This window comes from Indicator indicator, chromosome 34 (genome assembly GCF_027791375.1).
Source record: "Indicator indicator isolate 239-I01 chromosome 34, UM_Iind_1.1, whole genome shotgun sequence".
Lineage (NCBI taxonomy): Eukaryota > Metazoa > Chordata > Aves > Piciformes > Indicatoridae > Indicator > Indicator indicator.
Window position 1 is genome coordinate 1,135,939 of NC_072043.1, and position 27,552 is coordinate 1,163,490.

General features: G+C 55.5%; 1 protein-coding gene across 1 annotated transcript in view; it reads right to left on the bottom strand.

The window, feature by feature from the left end:
* Positions 1-27,552, bottom strand: part of DSCAML1 (DS cell adhesion molecule like 1) — a 116,149-nt gene that overhangs the window by 83,557 nt on the left and 5,040 nt on the right. Inside the window, exons 2-3 of the mRNA XM_054395599.1 lie at positions 22,302-22,619; positions 18,083-18,229 (exon numbers count right to left, since the gene is read on the bottom strand). Of these exons, the coding sequence (XP_054251574.1) occupies positions 18,083-18,229; positions 22,302-22,619 (465 nt within the window). The remainder of the gene's footprint in view (positions 1-18,082; positions 18,230-22,301; positions 22,620-27,552) is intronic.

Below are 27,552 nucleotides of genomic sequence, written 5' to 3' on the forward strand. Positions count from 1 at the left end.
ACATGCCAAGGAATCACAGGGCAGAAGGGGTTGGAAAGGACCCCCTGAGCTCATTGAGTCCAGCCCCCCTGCCAAGGCAGGGTCACCTAGAGAAGGTCACACAGGAACACATCCAGGAGGGTTTGGAATGTCTCTGGACATGGAGACTTCACCACCTCTCTGGGCAGCCTCCTGCAGGGCTCCCTCACCCTTAACTTAAAGAAATTCCCCCTCATGCTCAGATGAACTTCTGATGTTCCAGTCTTTGCCCCTTATCCTGCCCCTGGGCACCACTGAGCCAAGTCTGGCCCCATCCTCCTGACCCTCACCCTGGCAGTACTGATCAGCAGTGATGAGATCCTCCTCAGGGAGCTGTTTGCCCTCACAACCCTCCCAGCCTTGCCCTCCTTGCCCAGTGCCAGCAGCTTGCTCCCCCAGCCAGGGCAGTGACGCTGCCTGCTCACACCATGCTCCAGCTCCACATCCAGCATGCAGGGAGGGACAATGCCATGGAGGACACCCTTCCAAAGGCGACCTGTCCCTGCCTCGGAGCTGCCCAGATCCTCCTGCCCAAGCACTGCCTTCCTGAGAGCCAGGCACTGCCAGGGGGCACAGATCCCACCCTGCTGCCCTGTGCAGCTGTGCCAGTCTGGGCTCTGAGAGGGGACAGATGTGATGCCCCCTGGGGCTGGGGACACTGCTTTTGGTGCCCAAGAACATTCAGGCAGCCGTGACCACCATCTGCTTGCTGGCAGAGTGTGAGCCAGCTCGGGCTCCAGCAGGAGCACATTGCCCAGAGCCAGTGTGGGCACAAGGGTCACCCACTGCCCCCTGCGCTGCCACTGACCCACCCTGCAGGACACAGATGCATGGACTGGGTTGGAAGGGACCTTAAACACCATCCAGTGCCAACCCGCCTGCCAGGGGGAGCAGGGACACCTCCCACTAGCCCAGGCTGCTCTAGGCCTTGAACACGTCCAGGGAGGGGGCATCCACAGCCTCCCTGGGCAACCTGTGCCAGTGTCTCCTCACCCTCACTGCCAACAATTTCTTCCTCATCTCCAGTCTCCATCTGCCCTCCTCCAGCTTCAATCCATTCCCTCCCATCCTACCACCACAAGCCTTTGTCAAAAGTCCCTTTCTGGCTGTCTTCCTGGCACTCCCCATACCTCTCAGATAACCCTGGGTAGGACAAGGAGAGGTTATTTGGTTCCTCCAGTCCTTCCAGCTCTACTCTGACAGCTCTCCTCTGGGCACAGTACCTGCTCTGCCCTGTGCCCCCTCCTGCTGCCCTCTTCCCAGGCAGGCTACACCAGGAGAGGGACAGGCAGCAGCCTCCCTCCCTTCTTGAGCACCTCTTTGCTGCAGATCTCCTAATGCATTTCTTGGCCAAGGGTTAGGAGATTAAACACTCCACGGAAGGCGAGCTGACACGAGCTGACAGACCTGAGTCTTCTGCACATGCATAAGTGCCAGTCCTCATCACAAGGATGCTTATTTGCCAGCCTTGTCCCTATCACTTTGGCTGGGAGTCAATCTAAATAAAGCAAATCCACTCCTCCTGATGGGGAGAGGGAGTTGCTGGGCTGTCAGGAGGTTGAACTTGGCTGGCATCAGTTTGGAGTGGAAGGTGCTGCAGAAACACTGCACATGGCACGTGCAGCAGCAAGGGAAAAGGATTCTCCTCTGCCTCGAAGCAGCTGTGCCAGGAGACAGCAGTGAGCCCCACGGCCTGCCTGTGAGGAGCTGGGCTGCTGAATCCTCCTTTCCTCTGCCCTGCTGAGACCACTGCTGGAGTATTGTGCCCAGTTCTGTGTTGCCCAGTTCTGTGCTGCCCAGCTGCAGAGGGACAGAGAAATACCAGAGAGTGTCCAATGGAGGCTATGAGGATGATGAAGGGCCTGGAACAGATGTCTGAGGAGGGAAAGATGAGAGCCCTGAGGCTGTTGAGCCTGGAGAAGAGCAGCCTGAGGGGGGATCTGATCAATGTTTGTAAATATTTGAGGGGTGGGAGGCAAGAAGCAGGGGCCAGGCTCCTTGTGATAGGACAAGGGACAATGGACACAACTGGAACCCAGGAGGTTCCACCTCAACATGAGGAGAAACTTCTTTAGTGTGAGGCTGCAGGGGCCCTGGGGCAGGCTGCCTAGAGAGGATGTGGAGTCTCCTTCTCTGGAGACTTTCAAGCCCTAGCTGGCTGTGTTCCTGTGTGTCCTGCCCTGGGTGCTCCTGCTCTGGCAGGGGGTTGGACTGGATGATCTCCAGGGTTCCCTTCCGGCTTCCACCATTCTCTCAGTCTGTGATCCTTTCTTCTTAGGGGACAGGAGAGATCCCAGAAATCTCACACAAAGCAATTTTTCCTCCAGTGCTGAGGACTGTCAATGTCAACAGACCTATGCACTGCTGCCTGGCAGTGCCCAACCTTCCCCACCCATCCCCAGCACAGGTCACTGCCCACCCAAAACCTGGCACTGCCAAATTTCCCACCTCTAGCCTCCCTCAGCCTCAGCTCAGGCTCCCCATCCCCTTTTCTCCTTCCTTCCTACCCCTTCAGCACTTGGCTGTGAGGATTAAGACTCATTTCAAATGAAGTTTTCATTCTTCTTTTTTTTTTCCTGCTCTCCTTCTTTATTCCCCAACTCATTTGCATTACAAAAAAAGAAAATTAAACAAAAGCTGCTTTTTGAATCTCCCCTCATTACTCCCTTTACATTTGTTAACATCATTATCTCCAGCTGAAGATGGCAAACTATTATCAAATGTTGCAGAGCTTTTGTAGACCTCTTGCTATATTACTCAGGAAAATTGCTTTAATGCTGATGCTTTTAGAGGTTTTTAAAACCAGCTATAGCATTAGAAGCCAGAAAGGAGATAAAAATCCCTACCCCAGTGGCAGCATTTGGTACTAAGTGTGGTTTGCCCTTTTTACATCCAAGCAGAAACATGGTGGTGGAAAAGCAGGAGGCCAGAAAAAGAAAACAATGAAATAAAAGCTTTTCCTGCACCACACAACCCCCATCTGACCCTGAGATTCACCAAACCTCTCTCCTCAGCACCTCCTCCCTTCCCTCAAACACTTTTCTGCAGGAGAAAGGACTGCAGTGGAAGCTGGGATGGAAAGGAACACTTGGTCAAACCCCCAAACTGAGCTGTGTTTGGAAGATTTCAGCACAACAGATTTGGCTTGACCAAGGATTCAAGGACCTTGGAGGCCTTTTCATAGAATCATAGAATGATCCAGGCTGGAAGGGACCCCCAAAGGTCATCCAGTCTGACCTCCCTGCAGTCAGCAGGGGCATCCCAGAGCCTGGTCAAGTCTTACCTTGAATATCTCCAGGGAAAGGACCTCAACCACCTCCCTGGGCAACCTGTTCCAGTGTTCCAACCCAAACAACTCGAGGAGTCTAAGGGGAGCCAAGGCTAATGGCTGCAGCCAGGGGTGCTGAACCCCTGTGCTGGGAGGGGGGAGAAAATGTGGAGTGATGAAGGTGCTCAAGGGATAGAACCATAGAACTGTTCCTCTGCCACTCACTCCAGGCCTTTCCAGCCCCCAGAGCTGCCCTCACCCAGCCCAGCAGCCAGGACTGTGCCCAGTCCCCACTTGCAGCACAGGAGGTGATTTATGGTGCCTGCAAGAGAGGTCAGGGCTCCATAGGCTCCCACCCATCACTTAATTAAACTGAAGCAAACCAGAATGAACCTGGAAACTGAGAGCCATGGGTTCAGTGCATCCAGAGCTGAGACAGCTCCTGCCCAACCCTCTCAGCACCTGAAAGGGGCTACAAGAAAGCTGGGAAGGAACTTTTGACAAGGACTTGGAGTGAGAGGATGAGAAGGAATGGATTGAAATTGGGAGAGGGCAGATTGAGACTGGAGATTGGGAAGAAATTCTTGCCAGTGAGGGTGGGCAGACACTGGCACAGGTTTCCCAGGAAAGCTGTGGATGTTCCCTTCCTGGAGGTGTTCAAGGCCAGGCTGGATGAGCAACCTGGGCTGGTGGGAGGTGTCCCTGCCCATGGCAGGGGTTGGAACTGGATGATCTTTCAGGTCCCTTCCAACCCAACCCATTCTATGGTTCTATGAATCTCCTATTGAGCCAGGAGACCCCTCTGGAGTGGGCAGGCTGGTCACATCCTCCCTGCAGCACTCATGGTACCAGAAGCAGCGAAATGCCAAGGCTGAGGCAGGCTTGAGGAGGAGCCAAACTCTGCCAGAAAGCTGTTAGGAGGTTCAGCTCTGCCCAGGCACAGTGCTGGGCAGGCCTCAGGGCAGCACATGAAGCCTGGCACAGGAGGGAGCTGCTCTGACCACCCACAGAGGCAGAGCTCACAGCAGCCTGTGTCTGAGGTTCACACTTGGTCAGCCAGCCCCTGAGACCCACACGCTGAGGTTGAGCTTACTGCTTTGTTTTCCACCAGGCTTTGGGTGTTGATTTAAAGCTGCCCAAACAAATAATTACAGCCCTTATCTGCATCAGGCAGCAGCATTAGCTGCAATTCATCATTTTTAGCTCCTTTGTATCATGCATTGTGGCTAAATAAAGAAGAAATTCAGCCATTCACACTTCACAGGGCGCTGGCACTGCAAGATGCTCTGCCAGCAGGGGGGAGATGGGCACTTGGGCAAATCTGGGCTCCACTAGAACAAAACTGCAATCTCCAGAGGACTCTTCCCTGAAGGAGAAGAGAAGTCCACGTGAGTTTGGAACAGCTTCTGGGAGGGAGACTCTCAGATCCGCAGTGCTCAAGGTACAGGAGTGATGCTCAGCAAGAGAACACTTGGGCAGGGCTGCCCCAAGCTGAAACAGCCCTGCACTGAGTAGCAACATCCCTGCACCGAGTAGCAGCATCCCTGCACCGAGTAGCAGCACCTCTGCACCGAGTAGCAGCATCCCTGCACCGAGTAGCAGCACCCCTGCACTGAGTAGCAACATCCCTGCACTGAGTAGCAACATCCCTGCACTGAGTAGCAACATCCCTGCACCGAGTAGCAGCATCCCTGCACTGAGTAGCAGCACCCCTGCACCGAGTAGCAGCATCCCTGCACCGAGTAGCAGCACCTCTGCACCGAGTAGCAGCATCCCTGCACCGAGTAGCAGCACCCCTGCACTGAGTAGCAGCACCCCTGCACTGAGTAGCAGCATCCCTGCACTGAGTAGCAGCATCCCTGCACCGAGTAGCAGCACCTCTGCACCGAGTAGCAACATCCCTGCTCTGAGTAGCAGCACCTCTGCACCGAGTAGCAACATCCCTGCTCTGAGTAGCAGCACCCCTGCACTGAGTAGCAGCACCCCTGCACTGAGTAGCAGCACCTCTGCACCAAGTAGCAACATCCCTGCACCGAGTAGCAGCATCCCTGCACCGAGTAGCAGCACCCCTGCACCGAGTAGCAGCATCCCTGCACCGAGTAGCCGCATCCCTGCACTGAGTAGCAACATCCCTGCACTGAGTAGCAACATCCCTGCACTGAGTAGCAACATCCCTGCTCTGAGTAGCAGCACCTCTGCACCGAGTAGCCGCATCCCTGCACTGAGTAGCAGCACCTCTGCACCGAGTAGCCGCATCCCTGCACTGAGTAGCAACATCCCTGCACCGAGTAGCAGCATCCCTGCACTGAGTAGCAGCACCCCTGCACCGAGTAGCCGCATCCCTGCACTGAGTAGCAACATCCCTGCACTGAGTAGCAACATCCCTGCTCTGAGTAGCAGCATCCCTGCCCAGCTCGGGTTGCTCAGTTGAATCCTGGGGACATTCATCCCTGTTTTAATCACTGTCAGGCCTGGCACAGGTTGTCCAGAGAGGTGGTAGAAGCTCCATCCCTGGCAACACTCCAGGTTGGGTTGGATGGGGCTCTGAGCAACCTGCTAGACACTGGCACAGGTTGCCCAGGGAGGTTGTGGATGACTCCTGGAGGTGTTCAAGGCCAGGCTGGATGAGGCCTTGAGCAACCTGGACTGGTGGGAGGTGTCCCTGCCCATGGCAGGGGGCTGGAACTGGATGAGCTTGAAGGTCCCTTCCAACCCAACCCATTCTATGATTTGCCTGCCTGGTCCCAAGATGGCACCTACAGCCCTGCACACAGTGCCCAGCACTGGGGACTGCCTGCACTGGGTACCTCAGGATGGGATGCCAGGCAGGGAGGGGAAAGCAGGCACCGGGGAGAGGCTGGGTGGTGGTGCCAGCAGCTGAGCAGGCAGGGAAGCAGCTGCTTGGGACATGCAAACAACAGGCACAGCTTGGCCACAAGGATTGACAGTTTCAGAGCTGCTTTGGGTGGAGAGACCCAGAAGAGGCAAGAGAGGCTCTGAAAAGGCAGGAATAAAAGATACTGCTCCAGAGAAAACACAAGGCTGAAACCCAGCGTGGTGCAGCCTTCAGATGCAATGGAGATGAGCTGCCAATGAGTTGCTCCATCCAGAGGGGATTTCTGGCTTTTTAAGGTGGGGAGGAAGGGAGCAGACCTGTCCTGCTCAGTGCCCAGCACAGCTCCAGGACCATCAGAGTGGCACCAGGCAGAAAGGTGTAAGGCAGGAGGACAGGGAGAGGTTGAAGCCTTGGCAGTGCATCCAGCCAGGGGTCCCAGCTCTCCGTGGGGTCCTGCCCAGCCCTTTCTGCACATCCTATTTCTCCCTGCCACTTGGTGACACAGGAATCTCAGTTTCCAGTTCAAAATAACTCTGGTTTCTAGCCCTCCAAGGTGCAGGCAGACGTGACCTCTGCCCACATTCAGGAACTGAAACGGCAAAGCAAATGAGGCCCAAATTCGTCTGGGCTGTAAACGTCAGTTTTCTTTCTGAAAGAAACGAATGTTTGTGATGAATGTTTGCTTCAATGCCTGCTTTTGGCACTGCTGCCATCTGTGGAAAAAAAAAACCACAACAAAACAAAAAGAAGGAAAAAAAAAATCTCTGCCATGCTCTCCCTATCAAAGATTTTTCATCTCCTGCAAGCAGAGTTCATCTCTGCTTTTTAATAAATGGTTAAACGATTGCCAGGAGTCCGAGGGGCCAGCAGCTTGTTTACCACAAGTGGCTTCTGTCACCAAGTAAAGCACCTTTGACTGATAAGCTTAGAGCCCCTGCCAGGCCACATGCAGCTTCCTCCACAGCCCTCTAACAAGCAACATTTTCAGAAGCACTTTAGCTATGTTGGGCACTTAGGAACTTAATCCCTATCGACTCTCAATGAGATTTATGCTCCTGAATGGCTGGCTCGCTTCTGAGCCAGGGCTCTGGGTCATTCAGAGACTTGCAGAGATCTCTCACCCCACGCCCCCAGGTCATTGATTAGCCTTTTAACACCATCCATCAACAACAAAGCTCCAACCCTCAGCCCCCAGCCAGCCCCCAAGCACGGCTTCTCGGATCCAAAAGCCTTCAGGAGGGGCTGACAGCCTGGTCCCTGAGAGACCTCAAGCCCCAGCAGACAGACCTGGGGTGGCAGAAGGCAACCCAGCACTCTTTAGGGGATCATTTAGAGCCTTGCAGAGATCTCACCTGACCCCCCAAGTCATTGATTAGCCTTTTAACATCATCCATCAACAAGAAAGAACCAACCCTCACCCCAGCAAGCCCCCAGCCAAGCCCTCAGCACTGTGCATGGGTACAAAAGTGTTCAGAAGAGGCTGAGGAGGCATGTCCAACAGCCCCAACCAGCCCTGGGGTGGCAGGAGGCAGCTCACCACTACTTAGGCTTCAAACTGCAAAGAAATTCTTGCCAGCGAGGGTGGGGAGACACTGGCACAGGTTGCCCAGGGAGGCTGCAGATGCTCCCTCCCTGGAGGTGTTCAAGGCCAGGCTGGATGAGGCCTTGAGCAACCTGGGCTGGTGGGAGGTGTCCCTGCTCAGTTTGTAACTGGATGATCTTGAAGGTCCCTTCCATTCCATCATGGAATCACAGGATATGTCTGTTTGGAAGAGACCTCCAAGCTCATCCAGTCCAACCCTCAACCCAGCACTGCAGGCTCAGTACTAAACCACCTCCCCAAGCACCAAGCTCCAGAGGCTGCCTGCACACCCCCAGGGCTGATGACTCCACCAGCGCCCTGAGAAGCCCATTCTGGTATTTGAGAACCCTTCCAGTGAAGAAATATTTCCTGAGATCCAACCTAAGTCTATGAATCCACGAATCTGAGGAGCTCTCAGGCACGGGGAGCACCAAGGGGCTGCTGTCTTTGGGGCTGGGGTGAGTGACTAACTCAAGGGGAACAATCAGATCTTTTTCCAGATTTGGCAAACATCAGTACAATTAAAAAAAAATAATTACATGCTTGAACACAGGCACCAGAGCAGTGCCCTCCCTGTATTTTCTCCTAATTGTTCTCCAAGCCTTACAGAGCCACATTTAAATAAAAATGAAGCAGTTATTTAAACCGCAATTAAAGATGGAGAGATTTTATTTTTAAACTCCAGCTCTCAGCAGCAGAGGAGGAGAAGAGGAAGGGGAGCTGTGCAGGGACCATCCCCCACCACCATCACCCCTCAGGGGCCACCCAAGCCCCACGGTCAGGCAGGCTTTGGAGCAGTGGCACAGCACCCAGTGGGTGCTGCCATGAGCACTCCCAAAAGGTTGCTTTGCTCTCTGTCCCTGATGCTGGCAGCTGGCACAGCCCTCAGCAGCTCCCCAGCTCGCACTGACCCCGAGCCAGCAGCCCCAGTGCCTTGGTGCTTGTATGGGCAGCAGGGTTTGGGTTGGGAGCCCATGCACAGCCCTTGCTCCTCCGGCTCAGAGCAGCTCCTCCCAGCAAACGCTCGGCCGCGGCTCGGAGCGTGCCAGAGCTGCCTCTGCGGATGCCTTTTGGGGGAGGCATCTGCACCGCTCTGCTCACCAGGTGCCCACCACCACAACCCAGGGTGCCCACCAAAGCCCAGCCCTGCTATCCCTGGGGATGTTCAGGCTGGCACCGCAAACCTCGTTGCCCAGCTAGGTGGGCATCGGGCAGTGTCCCATGCCCGGAGCAGAGAGCATCCTCTGCTGGGAGGGTGGCTGCTGGAAGGGGGGCTGGGGAGGGAGGAAGGGAGAAGCAACCACAACAAAACCCTCACCCTCTCCTTTCAGGAGGCAGCAGAATTTATCAGCCTGCAGCCCTTCACATCTGTCTGCTCATACAAAATGAAAGAGGCTTTGAAAAGCAGAGGAGATGAAATAGAGCTGTCTGTGTGAGGAAGCTGGCATCGCTGCCACCGCCACCACTGCAGCAATAACGACCCTCATTGTTCCTGCATCTGCCTGTGTGCGCGGGGGCACGGTAGGGGGAGGGGGAGGAGGGCGCACACCCACACCACCAACACCCCCTCCCCACGGGCAGGCACCCCAGCCCTGCTGCCTGCTCAAGGGAAACTGGGCACACGGGTGCCAGTCTCCCCAGTGGGCACAGTGGCAGCAGCGGCTTTGGCACTGGTCCCTCTCCCTCAACTGCCCATCAGGAGGCCCCAAGGACAGCTGGCTCAAGCTCATGAAAACCTGTGGCTAGCAAAGAAGTTTTGACCTGTACCTGTTTCCATATCACTTGGCTTTGCTGCAGCTGTCACTGCCAGGCTGCCCTGGTGGGCACAGCTCCCCGTGGGGAGCTTCCTGGGGACACCAGGGGACAGCAGGAGCAGAGCCAGCACTGCCTGCACTCCTTAGATGGCAATTAAAGGGGAGAGTACAAAAGCAACAAGGTTTGGGGCAGGGTGCAGGAGCTCCATGTGCCAGCAAACAGCTGCTGAAGTGAAGCCTCTCCCTCCAAACTCATCTCTTAGGCTTTTCCAAGGGGATTTGGTGTTTTCCAAGCCCATGGAGCTGGTGGCAGCCTTGCAGAGTGCTCCAGCCAGAGGAAGTGGCTCCCAAGGGTCCCTTAATCAAGGTGGCTCAAAGGTGGCCCACGGCTGAGCATGGGCTGCAGCCCCTGTGCCCAGCATGCACACAGAGTGGGCATGGCAGCGCCAGCCTGAGCTGCTCCAGTGCCTGCAGGAACTCCCAGCCCAGAGGATGCCACCTGTCCTGCAGCAGGGAGGTCTTGGAGAGGCACAAAACCCTACAGTTTAACAAATGCCTTCTGAGCAGGGGACAAGACCACCACAGCCCTCCTAGTTCAGCAGGAGCTGTGTCCCCTGAGCTCGGTGACACCAGCAGCAAGGAGCAGGTTCAGCTGGAGCAGCAGACACGTGGAGCACCAGAGCTCATTATGCAGCGCAGCTCCAGCACGAGCTGGGCCTGTAACCTTCTCCAAGGGCTGAGTCTCAGCAGAGAAGCCTCTTGGTGATGTGAGCAGTGCATGGCCTGAGGGTCTCCAGGCTCCCCCAGGCAAGCCCAGCTGGCTCAGAAGGTCAGAAACATTTGTCAGCACAGGAGGGCCATCAGCCCCTCTGAACCCCTTCTGCCTGGGTCACTCCCCTTCCCTGCCTGCTACCAAAGCTCCAGAGGATTCTCCTCTTGTTTCTAACTTCTTTCCAGTGTCTTACAAACTCATGAATTGCATTCCTGAGCCCTCAGCAGCTTGGGCAGACACAGGTCCAGCTATGCAACACAGGAAACAAGTCTCTTGCTAGGTCTGCATTAGGCACCAGGCAGAGATTTACAGCCCACCTGCCTCTACTCCAAACCCTCATCCATCCATCCCTCCCTCCCTCTGTGTGCTGTTTTGACCCTCCCCTATGTCACAGCTGCTCCTCAAGCTGGCTGAAGTCCTGCACTTGCAGATACACACAGATGGCAACTCCAAGAAGAGCTTCTCCTCTGTACCCCATGCCTTGGTGTGCTCTATTTGGCTCATGCTCTACCATCCCACAGAGCTTGGAGCAGGGGCAAGGACACCACACAGGACTGGGATGCCAAGTAGTGGAACAACAGCAACTCTTCTTCCCCAAAACCTTCCCTCTAGCCTGCAGAAGAGACAGCTAAAAGTGCCCCAGCTCTGCTCTTGGATGGAGCATCCCCTCCTGCAGAAGCTGCAGCAGCAGAGCAGAGCAGCAAACCACAATGGGTCAGGGTGGTCCAAGTTCACCTTCAGGCAGTCTCTCACGGCCAGCAGCCTGGGAGCCTGCAAATGAGACACCTTGCACCGGGAGAAAGGAGCCAGGGCTGCACCCAGGGCAGGGGCTGCTGGAAACGCACAGCTCCAGAGCCTCCATCCCACCTGCTGGGTTCACATCTTCACAGACTGCATCAGGTTGGAAGGGACCTTCCAAGGGTATCTTATCCAGCCCCCTGCAGGCAGCAGGGACACATCCAACTAGAACAGGCTGCCCAGGGCCACATCAGGTCTGATCTTGAATGTCTCCAGGGATGGGACCTCAACCACCTCCCCGGGCAACCTATGCCAGGATTTCACCACTCTCATTGTGCCTCTCTCTTCCTGGCTGCACATGGCTCCCAGGATCCAAGCACCCAAAGGGCTGCCCGTGAGCATCTCCCCAGCCATGTGAAGGCCACCAGGGTGCCATGTGGGCCAGGGCAGCCAGACCTCAGCTGGCCCAGCCTGGCTCTGCTCTACAGGGCACCAGCAGCGACCGGGCACTGGCACCACGCTGGTCACCAGCATCTTATTTGCTGGACGTGGTCCCTCTCTGGCTGTGTGTGTGCATGCGTGTGTGAGATTGTCTCCATCGTGACTCTGCATTATCAGGGCTGTAATGAGTCCTTGTTAAAGTGGATTTGATGGAATAATTATATTCCAAAAAAACCTGCAGGAAAAAGCGCTCTCTCTCTCTCTCTCTCCCTCTTAAAGGGCAGGATCATCAAAACGTTCTTGCCACATTATTTGCAGTCACACCTTCTGCTGCATCTGCTCCCTTTAAAAAATCTCTAACTCCAATCTGATCTGAATATATAAATCTGAATTATCACAGCAAAAGGAGATGTGCTCACACCTTTTTTTATCTGTTGCCATGGCGATTAGATAAAATTCACGCCAAGTCTCTGGGGAAGGATGAAATGATTTCAGACAGAATCTCACCCCACTTGGTGAGAATAACGCCTGGAGCTACTTCCCTCTGTAACAGGTCTGGGCACATGTCACAGCCAGAGAGGGTGGCGAGGGGTGGGGGGAGAAGCCAGGACACCTTTAGAGATCTTGGGATCGACAGAGGAGAAGGTTTTGCAGCACCCCCAGCGAGCGCGGGGTCGGACAGCGCTGCCTCGCATCACATCAGGCTGCTGCGTGCTGCGCCGCAGCCCGGCCCCGGCGGAGCCAACAACACTCGGCGGGAAGGACAGGTCCTTGCCTCCTTCTGCCCGGTGGGCACAGCTCTCCTGGTGGAGCTGCCGGTCCACATCGCTCTGCAGAGGAGGCAGAGGCAGCCCTGGGCACCCTCGTCTCTCCCCAGCGCACCGGGAAGGTCAGAGGCAGCCACCAGCCTGGTGTCCTGCCGCAGGTGACACCGGGGACAGGGCAGAGGGTACCTGACGCCTGGCACGCTCTGAACCGTGGGCTGCCTGCTGCCAAGCACCTCGCTCCGGACCAGCCAGCACCACTCTGCATTCAGGCAGCACCAAACCAAAAGGTTAAGGGCTGCTCATACTCCTCAGCAACTCCTGTCCCCAGGCCCCCTCGGCGTGTGACAAACACAAACAAGAGCTGCCTTTTGCCTCACCATGTTTACTCCATCCCAGCTTCCAGCCTTCCTCCTCCAGTAACAGGGGATTGATGTCCCCCAGAAGAAGCCTATTGACACCAGGACAATGCTGAATTATCCAGGTCCTGGCTCTTCTGCCCCTTGGATTGTCCCTCCCAGCACGCAGCACCCACAGGCCACACAGCTTCACAGACTGCATTGGGTTGGAAGGGACCCTCCAAGGGTGTCTTGTCCAACCCCTCTGCAGGCAGCAGGGACACCTCCAACCAGAGCAGGCTGCCCTGGCTGGGTGGTTCACTGCTGGTAACTTCACACTGCTCCCCAGGCTCACCACAGCTGGAGGTGGATGGTGCTGGAATTTGTGCTCCTCACACCTCAGATTCCAGAGGAAAATGCAGTGGGAGGCAGAGGCGGGGAGGAAAGCACTGGATGGCCACACCTCACCACAGGGACACTGCTGCAGGTTCATTTCCCACCTCTCTAAACAGCTGCTGAGACGAGTTTCAGAGTCCTGCAAGCAGCCTTGGGCACCACAGGGGCTGGGATGGCAAGAGCCACGCAGGTCAAACTCAGCTCATACCTGAGCCACCACCACAAACAGGTGAGGTTGGATATTTCCTGAACTCCTAAAAGCTTCAAGAACATCCACAAAACCACATCCAACATCCCAGAACTCCATTTTGGGTCAGTTTCACCCCTCTGGCAAGCTCTCTGTTTTGCTTCCTAAAGAAAGGACCATTCCTGGAGATGTTCAAGAGCTGTGTGACCACAGCACTTGGGGTCATGGTTTAGTGGCCCTGATGGTGCTGGGTTGCTGGTTGGGCTGGATGATCTTAGAGGGCTTTTCCAACCCAAACAATTCTATCATCTCCTTGAGCAGTCCCAGCATGTGCTCCTGCAAAGACAGCCTTGCCAGGGGCTCTGATGGAAAGAAGCCAGGCAGGAGGAGTGCTCCTGGGCTGGCAAGAGAAGCAGATTCTCTGACTCCATGAACAGCCAAGCAGTGCTCCACTGAACCCCAACAAACCACTTCACAGCAGCAATTTCTCCCTCTTTCCCAACAGCCCAGGCAGAGGGGTCTGAAAACACAAAATCACAGAGTCACCCAGGTTGGAAGAGACCTCCAAGATCATCAAGTCCAACCAATCACCCAATCACCCAGACCATGGCACTGAGTGCCTCCTGCAGTCCTTTCTTAAACACCTCCAGGACACCAACCCCACCAACTCCCAGATGATCTCTCGAGGTCCCTTCCAGCCCCTAACATGATTCTATGATTCCCTGGGCAGCCCATTCCAATCCTGCTCAGCAGCAGAGCTCTCCCCCTCTCTCTCTTCCCCACTCACAGAGATCAAGAAGCAGCAGCAGAGTTTGCAATCACAACCTGGCTGCCAAGTGCTCTGCACAGCCCCTGCCTGTGCCAGCGCCGCCCGCGCCGGTCCGGCGAGCTGGGCTGCACGTTTGCAACCAGCCTGGGGAACCAGAAGCAAGATTGCCTCTGCTGAGAGCAACCAGCATAGAAAAAAAAAAAGAAAAAGAAAAAAGCAAATGGGTTTTTGAGAAGCCTGTAATTTCTGCACAACCCTTGACTCTGCTAAACACACATTTTTAGGCTCCCGGCACGGCGAGGCGCACAGCCCAGACGCACTAACGATGATTTATGGCCAGGGCAACCTCCCATCAAGGATTTACCTCTGATTTCAGGGTAAGTTACCATCTTGCCAAGTTAACCAAATAATGCAATTCGCCACCCAAAGCCCCTCCTGCAGCCTGGCCATGCAGAGACAGAGACCACGCAGAGCGCTCCCTGAGCTGGCTTTGAGATCTTTGAGTGGTGGCAACTGCACATGGTGGGGAGATTGGAGGAGATGATCTCTAAGGGCCCTTCCAACCCAAGCCAGTCTAGGATTCTATGATCTTTGAGGGGCTGAAGGGTGTCCAGAGACACTGGAAGAAGCTGGGGAAGGGTCTGGAGAACAGGGATGGAGAGAGCATCTGAGGGAGCTGGAGTTCAGCCTGGAGAAGAGGAGGCTGAGGGAAGACCTCATTACTCTCTGCAGCTCCCTGAAAGGAGGCTGGAGCCAGGTGGGGGTTGGGCTCTTCTCCCAAGGAAGAAGCAACAGGACAAGAGGAAATGGCCTGAAATTGTGTCAGGGGAGGGTTAGGTTGGAGAGGAGGAAAATTTCTTTGCTGCAAGAGTGGTCAGGGATTGGAACAGGCTGCATGGGGAGGTGGTGGAGTCCCCATCCCTGGAGGTGTTCCAGAAACCTGTGGCCATGGCACTTGGGGCCATGGTTTGATGACCATGGTGACACTGGGTTGAAGTTTGGACTCAATGATCTTAGAGGTTTTTTCCAACCCAAACTATTCTATCATCTCCTTGAGCGGCCCCACCATGTGCTCCTACAGAGACACCTTGGTCAGGGGCTCTGCTGGAAAGAAGCCAGGCAAGAGGAGTGCTCCTGGGCTGGCAAGAGCAGCAGCAACCCCAAACACATCTCAGAGCTCTCTAACCCCATTAATTGTCCACCAAGAAAACAGCAAAAGCTCACCAAAGGGCTACCCAGCCCATGTATGGAGCTTCTGAGAGGGCCAATGCTCCCTTCCCCACAATCTGAGCTGCATATTCCACTTTATGGAGGAGAAAGCAGGGAAGCTATGGAAAGCAGGAATTTCCTGGGAGAAGAGTCACTTCAGAAGAGTTTAGTGCCATGGAGAGCTGTGGATGGAGGCTTTTCCTGCTCCTGCAGATGAGGACTGCTCATCACAGCTGCACCAGAGCTTGCTGGGAAGATTCCCCAGCTTCCAGGGGAAGCACTGGAGGGGAGTTTCAGGAAAAGCAGAGTTTGGCACAATGGGGTTAGGAAAGAGCAATGTGGCATGCAGCCAGCCCTGCTTCTGAAGGAGCTCTGGTACCTTCCCAGCCCTTCTCCTCACCAGGAGAGCCAGGCAGCTGTGTCTGCACATCTGGGTGATCACCACTCCAGCAGCACATCTCCGTGGCTGGAGGCACCACACTTCAGCCTGCTCAGCCCTCACACTGCTTGCTCTGAACAGCAGGGACCTCCCCTTCCTTCTCTGCCTGGCTCAGCGTTGGGACAGAAGCAACAGTTCAGCAGAGGCTGAGAAATGACCACGGGTTTGGTACCAGCAAAGCCACTTTTGGCTCTAACAACAGCAACAAGGCACAAAAAAAGAGAAGAAAACAAAAAAAAAAAAAAAAAGAAAGAAGCCTGAGGCAGATCCTATGTTTGCAATCCAACAGCAGAGGATGTTTGCTTGTGTTGACTCTGCACTGTAACACAATTTATATGTTCTGTCTTTAGGGTAATTATTGCTTTAGAATGTTAAAACCGTTCCACCCTAATTAAATCATCATATTAAAAAAAAAAAAAAATCCCCTGCCACAGCAAACTGCAGAACAGGGCTGGGGGAGACCAACCCAGTGCACAGGACGCCTGGTGCCAATCAGCCCCACTCCTCAGAGCCCTGTGGGCACCACTCTACCCTCCTCTCACCACCATGAGTGTCCACCACAGCCCTGTGAGCACTGCTAGACCTTTGGAAGAGGCTCCCTGGACCACCCAGAGCTTTCTCACCCACTAAGAATGGGACATTTCCATAGCATTCCCAAAAAACCCAGAAGCTCCTTACACAAGTTTGGGGTGGAGTCACTGTCCCTGGAGGTGTGCATGGAATGTGTGGACATGGCATGGACAAATGTGGACATTCTTCATCAAGAAAAGTTGGAAGGGACCTTAAAGATCATCTAGATCCAACCACACTGCCATGGGGTTGCCCTCTCTGGGCAAAAGGCTGCTGTAGGCATGGGCTGGCTGCTGCTCAGGGCGAGCTCCTGGCTCTGAACACCCAGACAGGGCTGACCATCTCCTCCAGGTGAAGAGTTCCATGTTGGATCTCATCCCAAGCCTGTCAGGAAGAGGTCAGTTCTGGGGAGGGGAAGCTCTGAACAGTCAGGTCCTGACCACAGGCAGGCAGCTGGCTCCCAGCCCTGGTGCTGCCACCCGTGACAGGCTCTGTGCCAGCCAGGGCACAGCCTTGGGCAGGAGAGGTTGTTGTGCTCCCTGGGCACAGCTGGGTCCCCTGCTGTGCAGGAGGCTGCATGTAGACCCTGCTGATGTCTCACAGCCCCAGAGCTCAGCTTCCCTTTGCCCACCTCCCAGTGCTGAGTCAGCAGATGAGCTGAGCTCAGGAGGAGCAGGCCACCAACAAGAGCCAGCATGGCCTCAGGGCCACCTGCCACCACCCCCCAGATGAGGCACTTTGCTCCTCAAGCTTAATCCCTGCTGGAGGGATTGCAGCAAATCACCTCTCAGGTTCCATTAGTGCTGCCCCAGATGGTGCCAGGCTTGTGCCCTGCTCCTGGTGGCATCTGCCCTCCTGAGCCTGCTCCCCTGGCTCCTGATGGCATCTGCCCTCCAGCATCTGCTCCCCAGGGTGCTGCTAGTGCAGCAATGCCAAGCCCTGGAGGAGCCTGGGGACTTGCTGACCTGCAAGCAGATGCCAGGCTGCCAGCAGTCACTTTGGGCAAAATCCTTTAACCCTCCCTGGATCCCCGGGGGCCGTGGCTATTGATCACTTTACTACTAGCTTACACAGGCTGTGCTGGGCAGCCAGAGCTGCCATCAATACAGGCTCTGAGGAGGGAGCCCAAAGGTCACCCTGGTACACAGAGACACAGGGCTGGCCCCACACAGTGCCCAGCACCTGCCCACAGGCACAGGGGACACGGGGCCAGGCAGCTGGCAGGTGCTGGCACAGGGAAGAGGGGCAGGCTGCTGCTTTGACTGAGTTCCTTTGCCCAGGGCTGAAGCACTTGTGCAGACCTCCAGGAGAAGCTGGAATGGTACTGAGGCATCACCCCCACTGCAGAGCCACAGAGTGCCAGGGTGGAAGGGACCCCAAGGATCATCTGCTCCAACCTTTCCAGGTGACAGCAGAGTGGCAGTGAGCTAGCCAAGAGCCCAGTGAGCTGAGTCTTCAATGTGACCAGTGCAGGGGACTCCACTGCTGCCCTGGGGAGATGATTCCAATGTCCAACTGTTCTCATGGGGAAACATTTTCCTCTGGATTCCAATGGGAACGCCCCCAGCAGTACCTTGTCCCCAACACCCCTTGGCTTCTCCATGGCACTCCTTGTCAGAAGGGAGTCTCCATCCTGCTGGCAGCCTCCCTTGGTGCACTGGTACTTGGTAACACCAGCACCAACCAGCTCCAACTGGGACACACACAGCCCGGGCAGGCTTTGCTCCTTCTGCCAGGCACACCGAGAAGCCAGGCTGGGGCACATCTACCACCATACCACACACCCCTGAGCCCAGAGACACCCAAAGCACCAAGCAGAGCACCGAGAAGACCCTGACCACGCCAGGTGTGCTCACGCCACCAGAGGGGCATCACTAGAAGCCCTTCTAGGGCAGCACCAGGGCGGACGACAAACCGAGAAAAGCCCTTCCCGGGTGGCGAGTTCCACACAGAGAGCCAAAGCAGGTCAGGCTTTGCCAAGAGAAGGGTGGCTGCTCTTACCTGGGATGATAGAGACGGTGTCTTTCTCCCAGGAGACAACACTAACATATTCCTGCACTGAAGAGGGGATGAGGCACTTGAAAACAGCCACGTTTCCACGCATCGACCTTTGGTCCTCCACCCGAACGGTGTACGGCTCCCTGAAAACTGTGGAGGAGAGAGCAGATGGTTGGGAGCCTGACAGTGCTGCAGGGAAGCACACTGCCTTTTGCTTCAGTCCCACGGCTCCCAAACAAACCAACCCACCCAGCAGCACGCTGCTGCCACCCAAAACACTTGGGCAGGAAGCAGCTTTCCTCTGGAGATTGCAGGCTTGGGCTGGGTGGGCAGTGGGGGAGGGTCTGCCCCAGCTCCTGCCACGATCTCAGCATCCCATGGGCTTGCACCAGGGCAAGCTGCTGGCTTTGGAGTCGTCAAAGCTGCCAAGGCAAAGGTTGGCAGCAGCCAGATTTCAGGACAGGGACAGCAGAGCTGCAATGTTCAACCTCACACCTTGGAGACATCATCCCCCTGCTGCAAATGCAGCTGGGAGGGACAGCCTATGACAGAGCCTGGCACCCCCTCAGACCCCCCAGAGGGATCTTTGGGGAAGCTGAGGACAATTTTCCAAGCAACACCACAGTGAGAGCCATGAGCTGTCCCCATCATGTGCCCTATTCCTTAGGGAGATGCACATCCCTTTGACAGCTCCATGCTGCTCCCTGGACCAGTGACAAGGACTCCCCAGTGCCACAAGCCTCCAGCAGCACTCACCAGATGAGGCAGAGCCACCCCAGCCTCTTCAGGGAGACAAAAAGATGCCACCATGGCCAGTGGCACAGGCAGGCACCACAAACTCCTGGAGGTTGAGTCTAACCCTCAGGCAGTCCAGGTACCTCCTTACTGTGACAACTGTGCCCTGCAGGACGTGAGCAGCAGGACAGATCCTTCTTTCATCACCTAGCAAGTCCCTTCTGCCAGAGCAGGAGAAGCTCAACAACCCTCCTGAGGCAGAGCTCCTCAGCAGCCCCCAGAGGAAGGCACCCAGTGGTTACCCATTGTGCAAACACAAGGAGAGGGTGACAGTGCTTCCACCTTGAACCCCAGGGCTCCACACACCAACTGTGCACCCAAGGAGACCAGGAGATGTGAAGTCCAAGCTGCAGAGAGCTGGAGAAGCCTACCATGGAAAGGGACCCCAGAGACAAAGCAGATTAGCCAGCAAAAGCCTCCTTAATCACACGGAGCAGGAGGCTTATTCACAGGCTTGAAAGGCCAGCAGGGAGCAGGAGGAGCACCCAGCCCAGCCTCCTGCAGGCTGACCATAGCTAGCCCAGCAGCTCTGAGCCAGCAGCTCTGACCCTGGCCTCTAGCTGCCACAGGGAGTAATTCCCACCAGGGTGACCTACAGCCACAGCTTACAACGTTCCCTTGGCTGGAGAGATGACAGAACCTCAGAATGCATCAGGTGGGAAGGGACCCTCAGGGAGCATCCTGTCCAACCCCCTGCAGGCAGCAGGGACAGCTCCAGCCAGAGCAGGCTGCACAGGGACACATCCAGGCTGATCCTGAATGTCTCCAGGGATGGGACCTCAAGCACAGCCCTGGGCAGCCTGTGCCAGTGTCTCCCCACCCTCACTGTGCAGAGCTTCCTCCTGATGGCCAACCTAACCCTGTCCTGCTCCAGTTTCAAACCATTGCCCAATGCTCCATGTGCTCACCAACAGCTCCTCCTAAGCTTCCAGAGATTTTCTCCACCCCTCCCATATCCAGCTGCATTTCTTTGCTTCCTTCACAGAGCTCTCATTGCCTTTCCTTGGTGCCTTGCCACTGGAATGCAACTGGGACACAACTGACCAGGAGAGAACAGAAGCAGGAGAATGTTTCACAGCCTCTTCCAAATGCCACAAGGCTGAAGTAGCTCAAGCTGCCACAGCTGGAGCCATGCTGGTGGCCCTCAGAGAGTGCCATGTGTGGGCCACCACTGCATACCCATGGCTGCTGGTAGCTGCACCAGCAAAGGGCTCTTAGCTGAGTCCCACCAAGAGCAGGGATTCATAGAATGGGTTGGGTTGGAATCGACCTGCAAGACCATCCAGTTCCAAGGCCACTCCCACCAGCCCAGGTTGCTCAAGGCCTCGTCCAGCCTGGCCTTGCACACCTCCAGGGAGGGGACATCCACAGCCTCCCTGGGCAACCAGTGTCTCCCCACCCACACTCTAAAGAATTTCTTCCTCATCTCCAGTCTCAATCTGCCCTCCCCTCCAGCTTCAATCCATTCCCTCTCATCCCATCACTATGGATCCATCCAGCCCAGCCTGGACAAGGGCAGAGCAAAGGCTGCTGCCCCAGGGAAGCCCAGCCTGCGGTGCCTGCCCGGGCACCATCGTTCCTGCAGCCCATCTGCTGCCACCCTGCATGCCAGGCTGTGGTTTCTGGGTAACCTGGGCATGCTGGTAAATAATTCACCCCCGGGAAGGGGGTTAAGACTCATTTCCCCTGCAGTACAAGGCATTAAACCACAAACCCCTGTAGTCACTTCTGTCGTGTTCCCTCTGCTAGCTTCACTTTTAATAGGTTACATAATGAAGCCATTCCTGGGCTATTAGCCCTCCTCAGCCTGGTCAATAATTTACTATAATGGCTTTGGCACTCAGCTCTTTGCCATAGTCCTCCTTTTTTTGTTTTTGGTTTTTTTTTTTTTTTTAGGTTAATAAGCCTTGGCATGCTGAGCCTGGATGGGAACGGACAGGCTTGAAGAGGGCATGAGTGGGACACAAACCCAGACATGGTCCAGCTCCTCCTGCAGCTGAGAGAAGCTCCCAGATGTGGCTGGGTGTGACAGCTGGGGGTTGGGACTTAAAGATCTCCAGAGGTCCCTTCCAACCTCTAACATCCTGTCTAATAGCAGCCCAAAGGAGAGGACCTCTCCTGCTGCCAGGCTGCAGGCTCACCACAGCCTCCAGGCACTCACCAGAGACCTTCATGCTGCACATCACTTCTCCCCTGGCCACCCCAGGCCTCTCCTAGGCAGTAAGCAGCCTGAGGCAAAGCTGTCTGAGCTGGGGCAGGATGCTGCTTGGCAAAGATGTATTGGCAGCCCTGCTTACCCAGCACCCTGCCCTCCTCCTGCTCTCCACCCACACAGCACCCAACCTATCGCTTGGACTTGGTGATCCTAAGGGTCTTTTCCAACCTGAATGTTTCTGTGATTCTGTGATGCCCTCCAACAGCAGCCCTGCTTCTGTGCTCTGCTCCTGGGCAGGCAGCAGCAGTGCCGATTGGCAGTGCCTTGTGCCAGGGCTGCCAGAGCAGCCCACGGTGCAGGCGGAGCAGCACCTTAGCCCCAGCAAGGCAGTGGGCACCGGGTCCTGGCAGAGATGCCATCAGCCTACTCCCCTTCAAAACAGCCCAGATCCACCACCCCAGCACCAGCAGGCTGCCAGTCAGCAGCATTAGTGGGGTTGTGCCAGGGGGGAGAAAGAGTTGAGCTGTGTGTGCTCTGTGTGCCAAGCAGCAGAGGGGAAGAGCAGAGCAGAGCCAGCAGTGGGTGCAAGCCTGAGGTAGTTTTAGGCTATGCCTTTAAAAATTTTTTCACAGGTCTTGAACAGAAAAGTGGGAGAATGTAAATAAATCACCATTGGGTGTGAAAAGGAAAATAATGATAGTCCTAAACAACCCCCCTGGAGAAGGTAACAGACTCAGACTGGTTGTACAAAACAATCTCTCTCTCTTCTCGCTTCTTTGCTCTGGGAGATACTAACTTTGTGCTTCTGCTGGCTTCTGCTTGACCTTGGCTGCATTGTTTTGGCTGAGTGCTAACATCCCTCTGCTCTTTCACTCATCCCGCTGTGTACAGAGGGGTAAGGAAGAGGCAGGGAAGGAGAGGCTGTTACAGCTCCCCTGGTCTTTGTGCTGGGGAGTCCTTGTGCTGTTCATCCATTGTAAATCCCTGCAAATATTGAAAACCACAGAACCAATCACAGAATTAACCAGGCTGGAAAAGCCCTTCAAGATCATCTAGTCCAACCTATCACCCAACACCATCTAACCAATTAACCCATGGCACCAAGTGCCTCCTGTATATTTTGTCCACACTGGTTGCCTGTCATTGCAGATGCCAGTTCTGCTTGTAAGCACAGCTTTCACTTGCTGCCAGCTGAGCTGCCCTGGCACATTCAGCCTTGGAGGGTGGGGGGAATTCTCCGGCCATGCCCCCGAGGAGGAGGGGGGCTCCTACCTGCTTTGACACGGATGTTGGGGCTCCTGATCTTGCCAGCCGAGTTCTCGGCCGTGCAGAAGTAGTCGTTGTCGTGGATGAAGCTGTTGAAGGCTGATGGCGAGAAGGGGTAGAGCTGCAAAGTTCCATTGGCATGGACGTGCCTGATGTGGGGCACATCGTAGATGTCGTCGCCCGTGGCCAGGTACCACCGAAGGACGGCGCTGGGTGACCCTGCGGCCGGGCAGGGGATCACCACCCCCACTGTGCTGGAGAAGGTGACCTGCTGGATGGAGTCGTTCACAAAGTAGAGGCTGGTTCCAACATCTTCAGCATGTGCTGCAGGGAGAGAGAGCAGAGCCACAGGGGCGGGAGGGTTACCCGGGGAATCGCCCAGCCCCACGGGCACTGCCAGCGCCCTGGCGCCCCATGCCCCCAGCCCAGCCTCCCCAGCAGAGTAGAGTAAAGCAGAGGAGCATCAGCTGGAAGCACAAAGCCATCTTCACAGGCCAGTGCTCCTGCTGGCAGCACAGATCAAGGGTCACAGACACCCAGCCAGGACCATCAGGGGCTGTGAGAGCACGGAAGGGTACCCAGGGCATCCCCCAAGGCTTCACCAGCTGGCTTTGGGCACCTGGTCTGACCATGGCTCAGCACCCACAGGCCTGAGGACACCCACATGCAACAACCGCAACCCAAGCACCACAAAGTGGCACCAATCCCCCTGCAAACCCTCATAACCCCCAGGCTGGAGCCACAGCCAGCACCCCAGTAGCCCATCAGACCCCCAGAGCAGCTCCAGCTGCCCATCAGGGATCAGGGCAGAACCCTTCCTGTGACAAAGCTGCAGCACCCCTTGGAGAGGGGAAGGAGAGCTGAGTTCAGTGCTGCTCCCCACTCCCAAAGTCAGCAGGAGAGGAACCTGGCCCCACCTTACCCAGAGCCCAAGCTGCAGCCTGGCGTCAGGCACAGCCCACAGACCAAGATGTGCCATGTTTAAGGGCATGGTTGAAGGCAGAGCTTGCAGCAACCCAGATGCCCAGGAGCAGCTCTACAGGGCACTTCCCTGCTTCAAAACAGGGGACAGGACTTTTTTCATCCAACTTGTACATCCACAAAGATCATCCAGTTCCAACCCCTTGCCATGGGCAGGGACACCTCCCACCAGCCCAGGTTGCTCAAGGCCTCACCCAGCCTGGCCTTGAACACTTCCAGGGAGGGCACATCCACAGCCTCCCTGGGCAACCTGTGCCAGTGTCTCACCACCCTCACTGGCAAGAATTTCTTTCTCATCTCCCGTCTCAATCTGCCCTCCTCCAGCTTCAATCCATTCACTCTCATCCTATCACTCTCAGCCCTTGCAAAAGTCCCTCCCCATCTCTCCTGTAGCCCCCTTCAGGTACTGGAAGACTGCCCTAAGGTCTCCCTGGAGCCTTCTCTTCTCCAGACTGAACAACCCCAACTCTCCCAGCCTGTCCCCATAGAGGGAGACCCTAGGAACTCCTCCAGTCCCTCCCTCCCAACCGAGGCAAGATGGGCTATAAATAAAGAGAAGGAGCCCCAGCCACTGGGCCCTGGTTGCTTTTTTTAGCCACACTCTTCCCAAGCAGGCAGAAGGCCGGGATGGGGACGCAGCCTTGGGCGGTGTATTAATAGCTGGGGCTGAGCGCGGGGCTGGCGGCACCGCCCAGCCAATAAGCAGATCAAAAACCAGCCACGGGGGACCCTCCCTGACCTCGATTTCTTCACTTGGGGAGGAGCAGGGAGAAGGAAAGCCTCCCCTCTAAGGGTGGCCTCCTGCTTGCCCGAGGAGAGGCTGGTTGAGTGTCACTGGCATCTCCCTACAAAGTGTCCTCCAGCACTCAGCAACAGTGGGCACCTGGCTTGGTGCTGTGCCACCAGCCCAAGTCAAGATTCACAGATTGCATCAGGTTGGAAGGAAACCTCAAAGGGCATCTTGTCCAACCCCCCTGCACTCAGCAGGGACACCTCCAACTAGAGCAGGCTGCACAGGTCACATGAAGTGTGACCCTGAACGTCTCCAGGGATGAGGCCTCAACCACATCTCTGGGCAACCTGTGCCAGTACTTTACTACTCTCTTGTAAAGAGCTTCCTCGTGATGTACAAGCTAAATCCACCTTGCTCCAGGTTGAAATCATTGCTCCTCATCCTGTCACTCCAAGTCTTTCCGAGCAGTCCCTCCCCAGCCTTCCTGTAGGTCCCCTTCAGATGCTGAAATGCAGCTCTAAGATCTCCCTGGAGCCTTCTCCTCTCCAGGTTGCACAGCCCCAACTCTCTCAGCCTGTGCTTACAGGAGATGTGCTCCAGCCCTCTGATGGGAAACCTCAAAGCTCCTCACCCTGTCCCAGAGAAGAGCCATCTCCAGCCTCCTTCTGCCTGGACACTCAGCCTCACATCTCTTCTCAGCACCCACAAAATCAGAGGTGAGAGCATTTGTTTGCTGCTCTCTGTGCTCTCTGCACTGAATCATCACCTCAAATGCCAAAATTTCCTCCTTTGCCTCCTCAGGGCTCTGCTGTCCCACACCAGGGGCACTGCACAGCCAGAGCTGCCCAGCAAAGCTCTCCACACCCCAGATTAGCTGACTGGCAAGGTCTGGCACTGCCACCTCACCAGACAACAGATTTATCAGTCAAGAAAAGCATCTCCACATCTCCCCATACACCAGCTCCCCACATCCACACACAGGTAGGAGCAGACAAAGCCATTTCTGCTGCCCTGCTCGCTGACAAGCACCAGGGTGAGGACCGGAGGAGCGAAAGCTCCAGCCGGGCTGCGCAGAGCTGCGGGGCCACGCTCGGCCCTGTGGATGTCATTTTGTGACATCTCCAGGCTGGTTTGTCGTCATGAATCAGCATTTCCCTTCATCAGAGCAGCACGGTGCTGCTCCCCAACAGATGAAAGAGGCAGAGGCACGTTTGCAGGCGGAGGAGGCAAACAAAGCCCGCGCCAGCAGCAGCCAAGCTATTTGTGGCAACGCCTGTCGAGAGCAGCAGAAGATGGCTGGAGCTGGGGCAGGCACGTGTGAGAAGCACAGCAAAAGCCACCCTTCCTCACCCACCCACCCACCCACCAGCCTGGCACCAGGAGGGCTCTGCTCTGCTCAGCACCCCGATGACCACCTGGATCTGCTCCACTCAACACCTCCGCCCCGGGTCCCAGACCACAGCTCCGATATGGCCACATTCACCCAAAGGGAAACACTCACAGGGAGCCTCAAAGGGCAGCTTGTCCAGCACCTCTGCAGGCAGCAGGGACACCTCTAGAGCAGGCTGCCCAGGGCCACATTAAGTCTGCTCTTGAATGTCTCCAGGGATGGGGCCTCAACCACAGCCCTGTGCAGCCTGTTCCAGTGTCTCACCAGCCTCATGGTGCAGAACTTCCTCCTGATGGCCTCTAGGTCTTGAAAAAGCAACATCTGTAATGTGCAAGAGGAGAATCACCTGCAAACAGGTTCCTAGGAGGTCCTGTCCCAGGTTCCCATCAAACAGGAAGAGGCAGCTTGAGAGACTTTTTTACAGAGAGTCCCAAGGGCTGATGGGGACAAGGTACTGCTGGGGACATTCCCATTGGAATCCAGAACGAAATTTGTCACCCTGAGAACAGTTGGACATTGGAATCACCTCCCAAGGGAAGCAGTAGAGTCCCCTGCCTTGGTCACATTGAAGACTCAGCTCACAGGGTTCTGGGCCAGCCCATTACAACTCTGCTGTCACCTAGAAATGTTGGAGCAGATGATCCTTGGGGTCCCTTCCACCCTGGCATCCTGGGATTCTGAGACCTGAAGGCTACGATAAAGACCAGAGTGCATCCACAGCCCAAGAGGGAAACACCTTCACCCCAAGCAGCACCCAGGAAAGCTGAGAGATGGATGGGTGAGGGTCTGGGGTTTGAAGAGTGGAAAAATCCTTCCTGAAGAGAGACATTCAGCTTACCCTCCAAGCTTTTTCAGGTCAAAGGGAGAAAAGGATTTTCCAGAGGAAAATGGAGGTTATGGGATTGGCAATAGTTATGTGACAGACGCAGAGAGTTAAATCCAGATAATCTCCTTTACCATTTAGCATTGAGCACCAATCCCTAATTCCATGTTTCATAAAACTGTCTCCAAATCACCAAGGAGAGATTAAACATTTCAGAAATAGTGCTGCAATATATTTTTATACCAGAAAGCACTGCTCACATCTGGTCAGCTGTGCTGACCCTAACCTAAATACCCAGGGCATTAATTCACAGCAACCTGCAAAGAGGAGCCAAAATGGAACAGTTTCTGCTGGGGGAGGGTTGCAGAGCAGGCGTGGAGGACCCAGCCCCAGAGAGCAGCTGGGAGCCGCACAAAGCCCTGCGCAGAGCCGGCCGCAGCCTGGGCTGGCTCCGAGAGGCAGGAGCTTGAAGTTATCAGAGAGCAATCTTCCTAAATTGTGCTAAATTACAACCTGGAGCTGTTGAAATATTAATCTCTCTATCTGAGCTGGGAGAAGCAAGTCGTTTTGCTATCATCATCCCCTCACAATATTTGCCAGCCTGGATGGTTGAACTCCCCAAACTCAGATACCTGCAGCAGCGGCACAGCACTGGGCTGCCAAATGCACTCCTTGGCTCTAACCAGTGGCTCTAACCCCACAAACTGTCCCCAAGCCACCTATTTCTGGAAGAGGCAGCCAAGAGAAGATTGAGGAGGGCAGATTTAGACTGCAGATGAGGAAGAAATTCTTGAGAGTGAGGCTGGGGATTCACTGGCACAGGTTGCCCAGGAAGGTTGTGCATGTTCCCTCCCTGGAGGTGTTCAGGGCCAGGCTGGATGAGGCCCTGAGCAGCCTAGGCTGGTGGGAGGTGTCCCTGCCATGCTAGATGATCTTTAAGGTCCCTTCCAACCCAAACCATTCTATGATTGTATGAGATGCAGGCATGAGTCCTGCATGAGGAGCAGCAGGGGCTGAACTTCAGCCTCTGTACCCCAGAAGTGAATCACAGAATCACAGAGTGTTAGAGGGACCTGCAGAGATCACCAAGTCCAACCCCCCTGCCAAAAGCAGGGTCACCCAGGGGGGATCACCCAGGGAGATCACCTCTCAAGGCCAGTGCCCAGTGACGTGATCCCTCCTTTCCTCCAAACTCCCATCTTTTGCTGTGAGGTGGATTCAGGACTGCTCTCAGACAATGACAAGCTTTGTGCCAGTGCATTCAGAGCCTTTTCTCCCGAGCTAAGAAGTTTTTTCTGCCCATGATGCACAGACATCATCAGGACTCCCC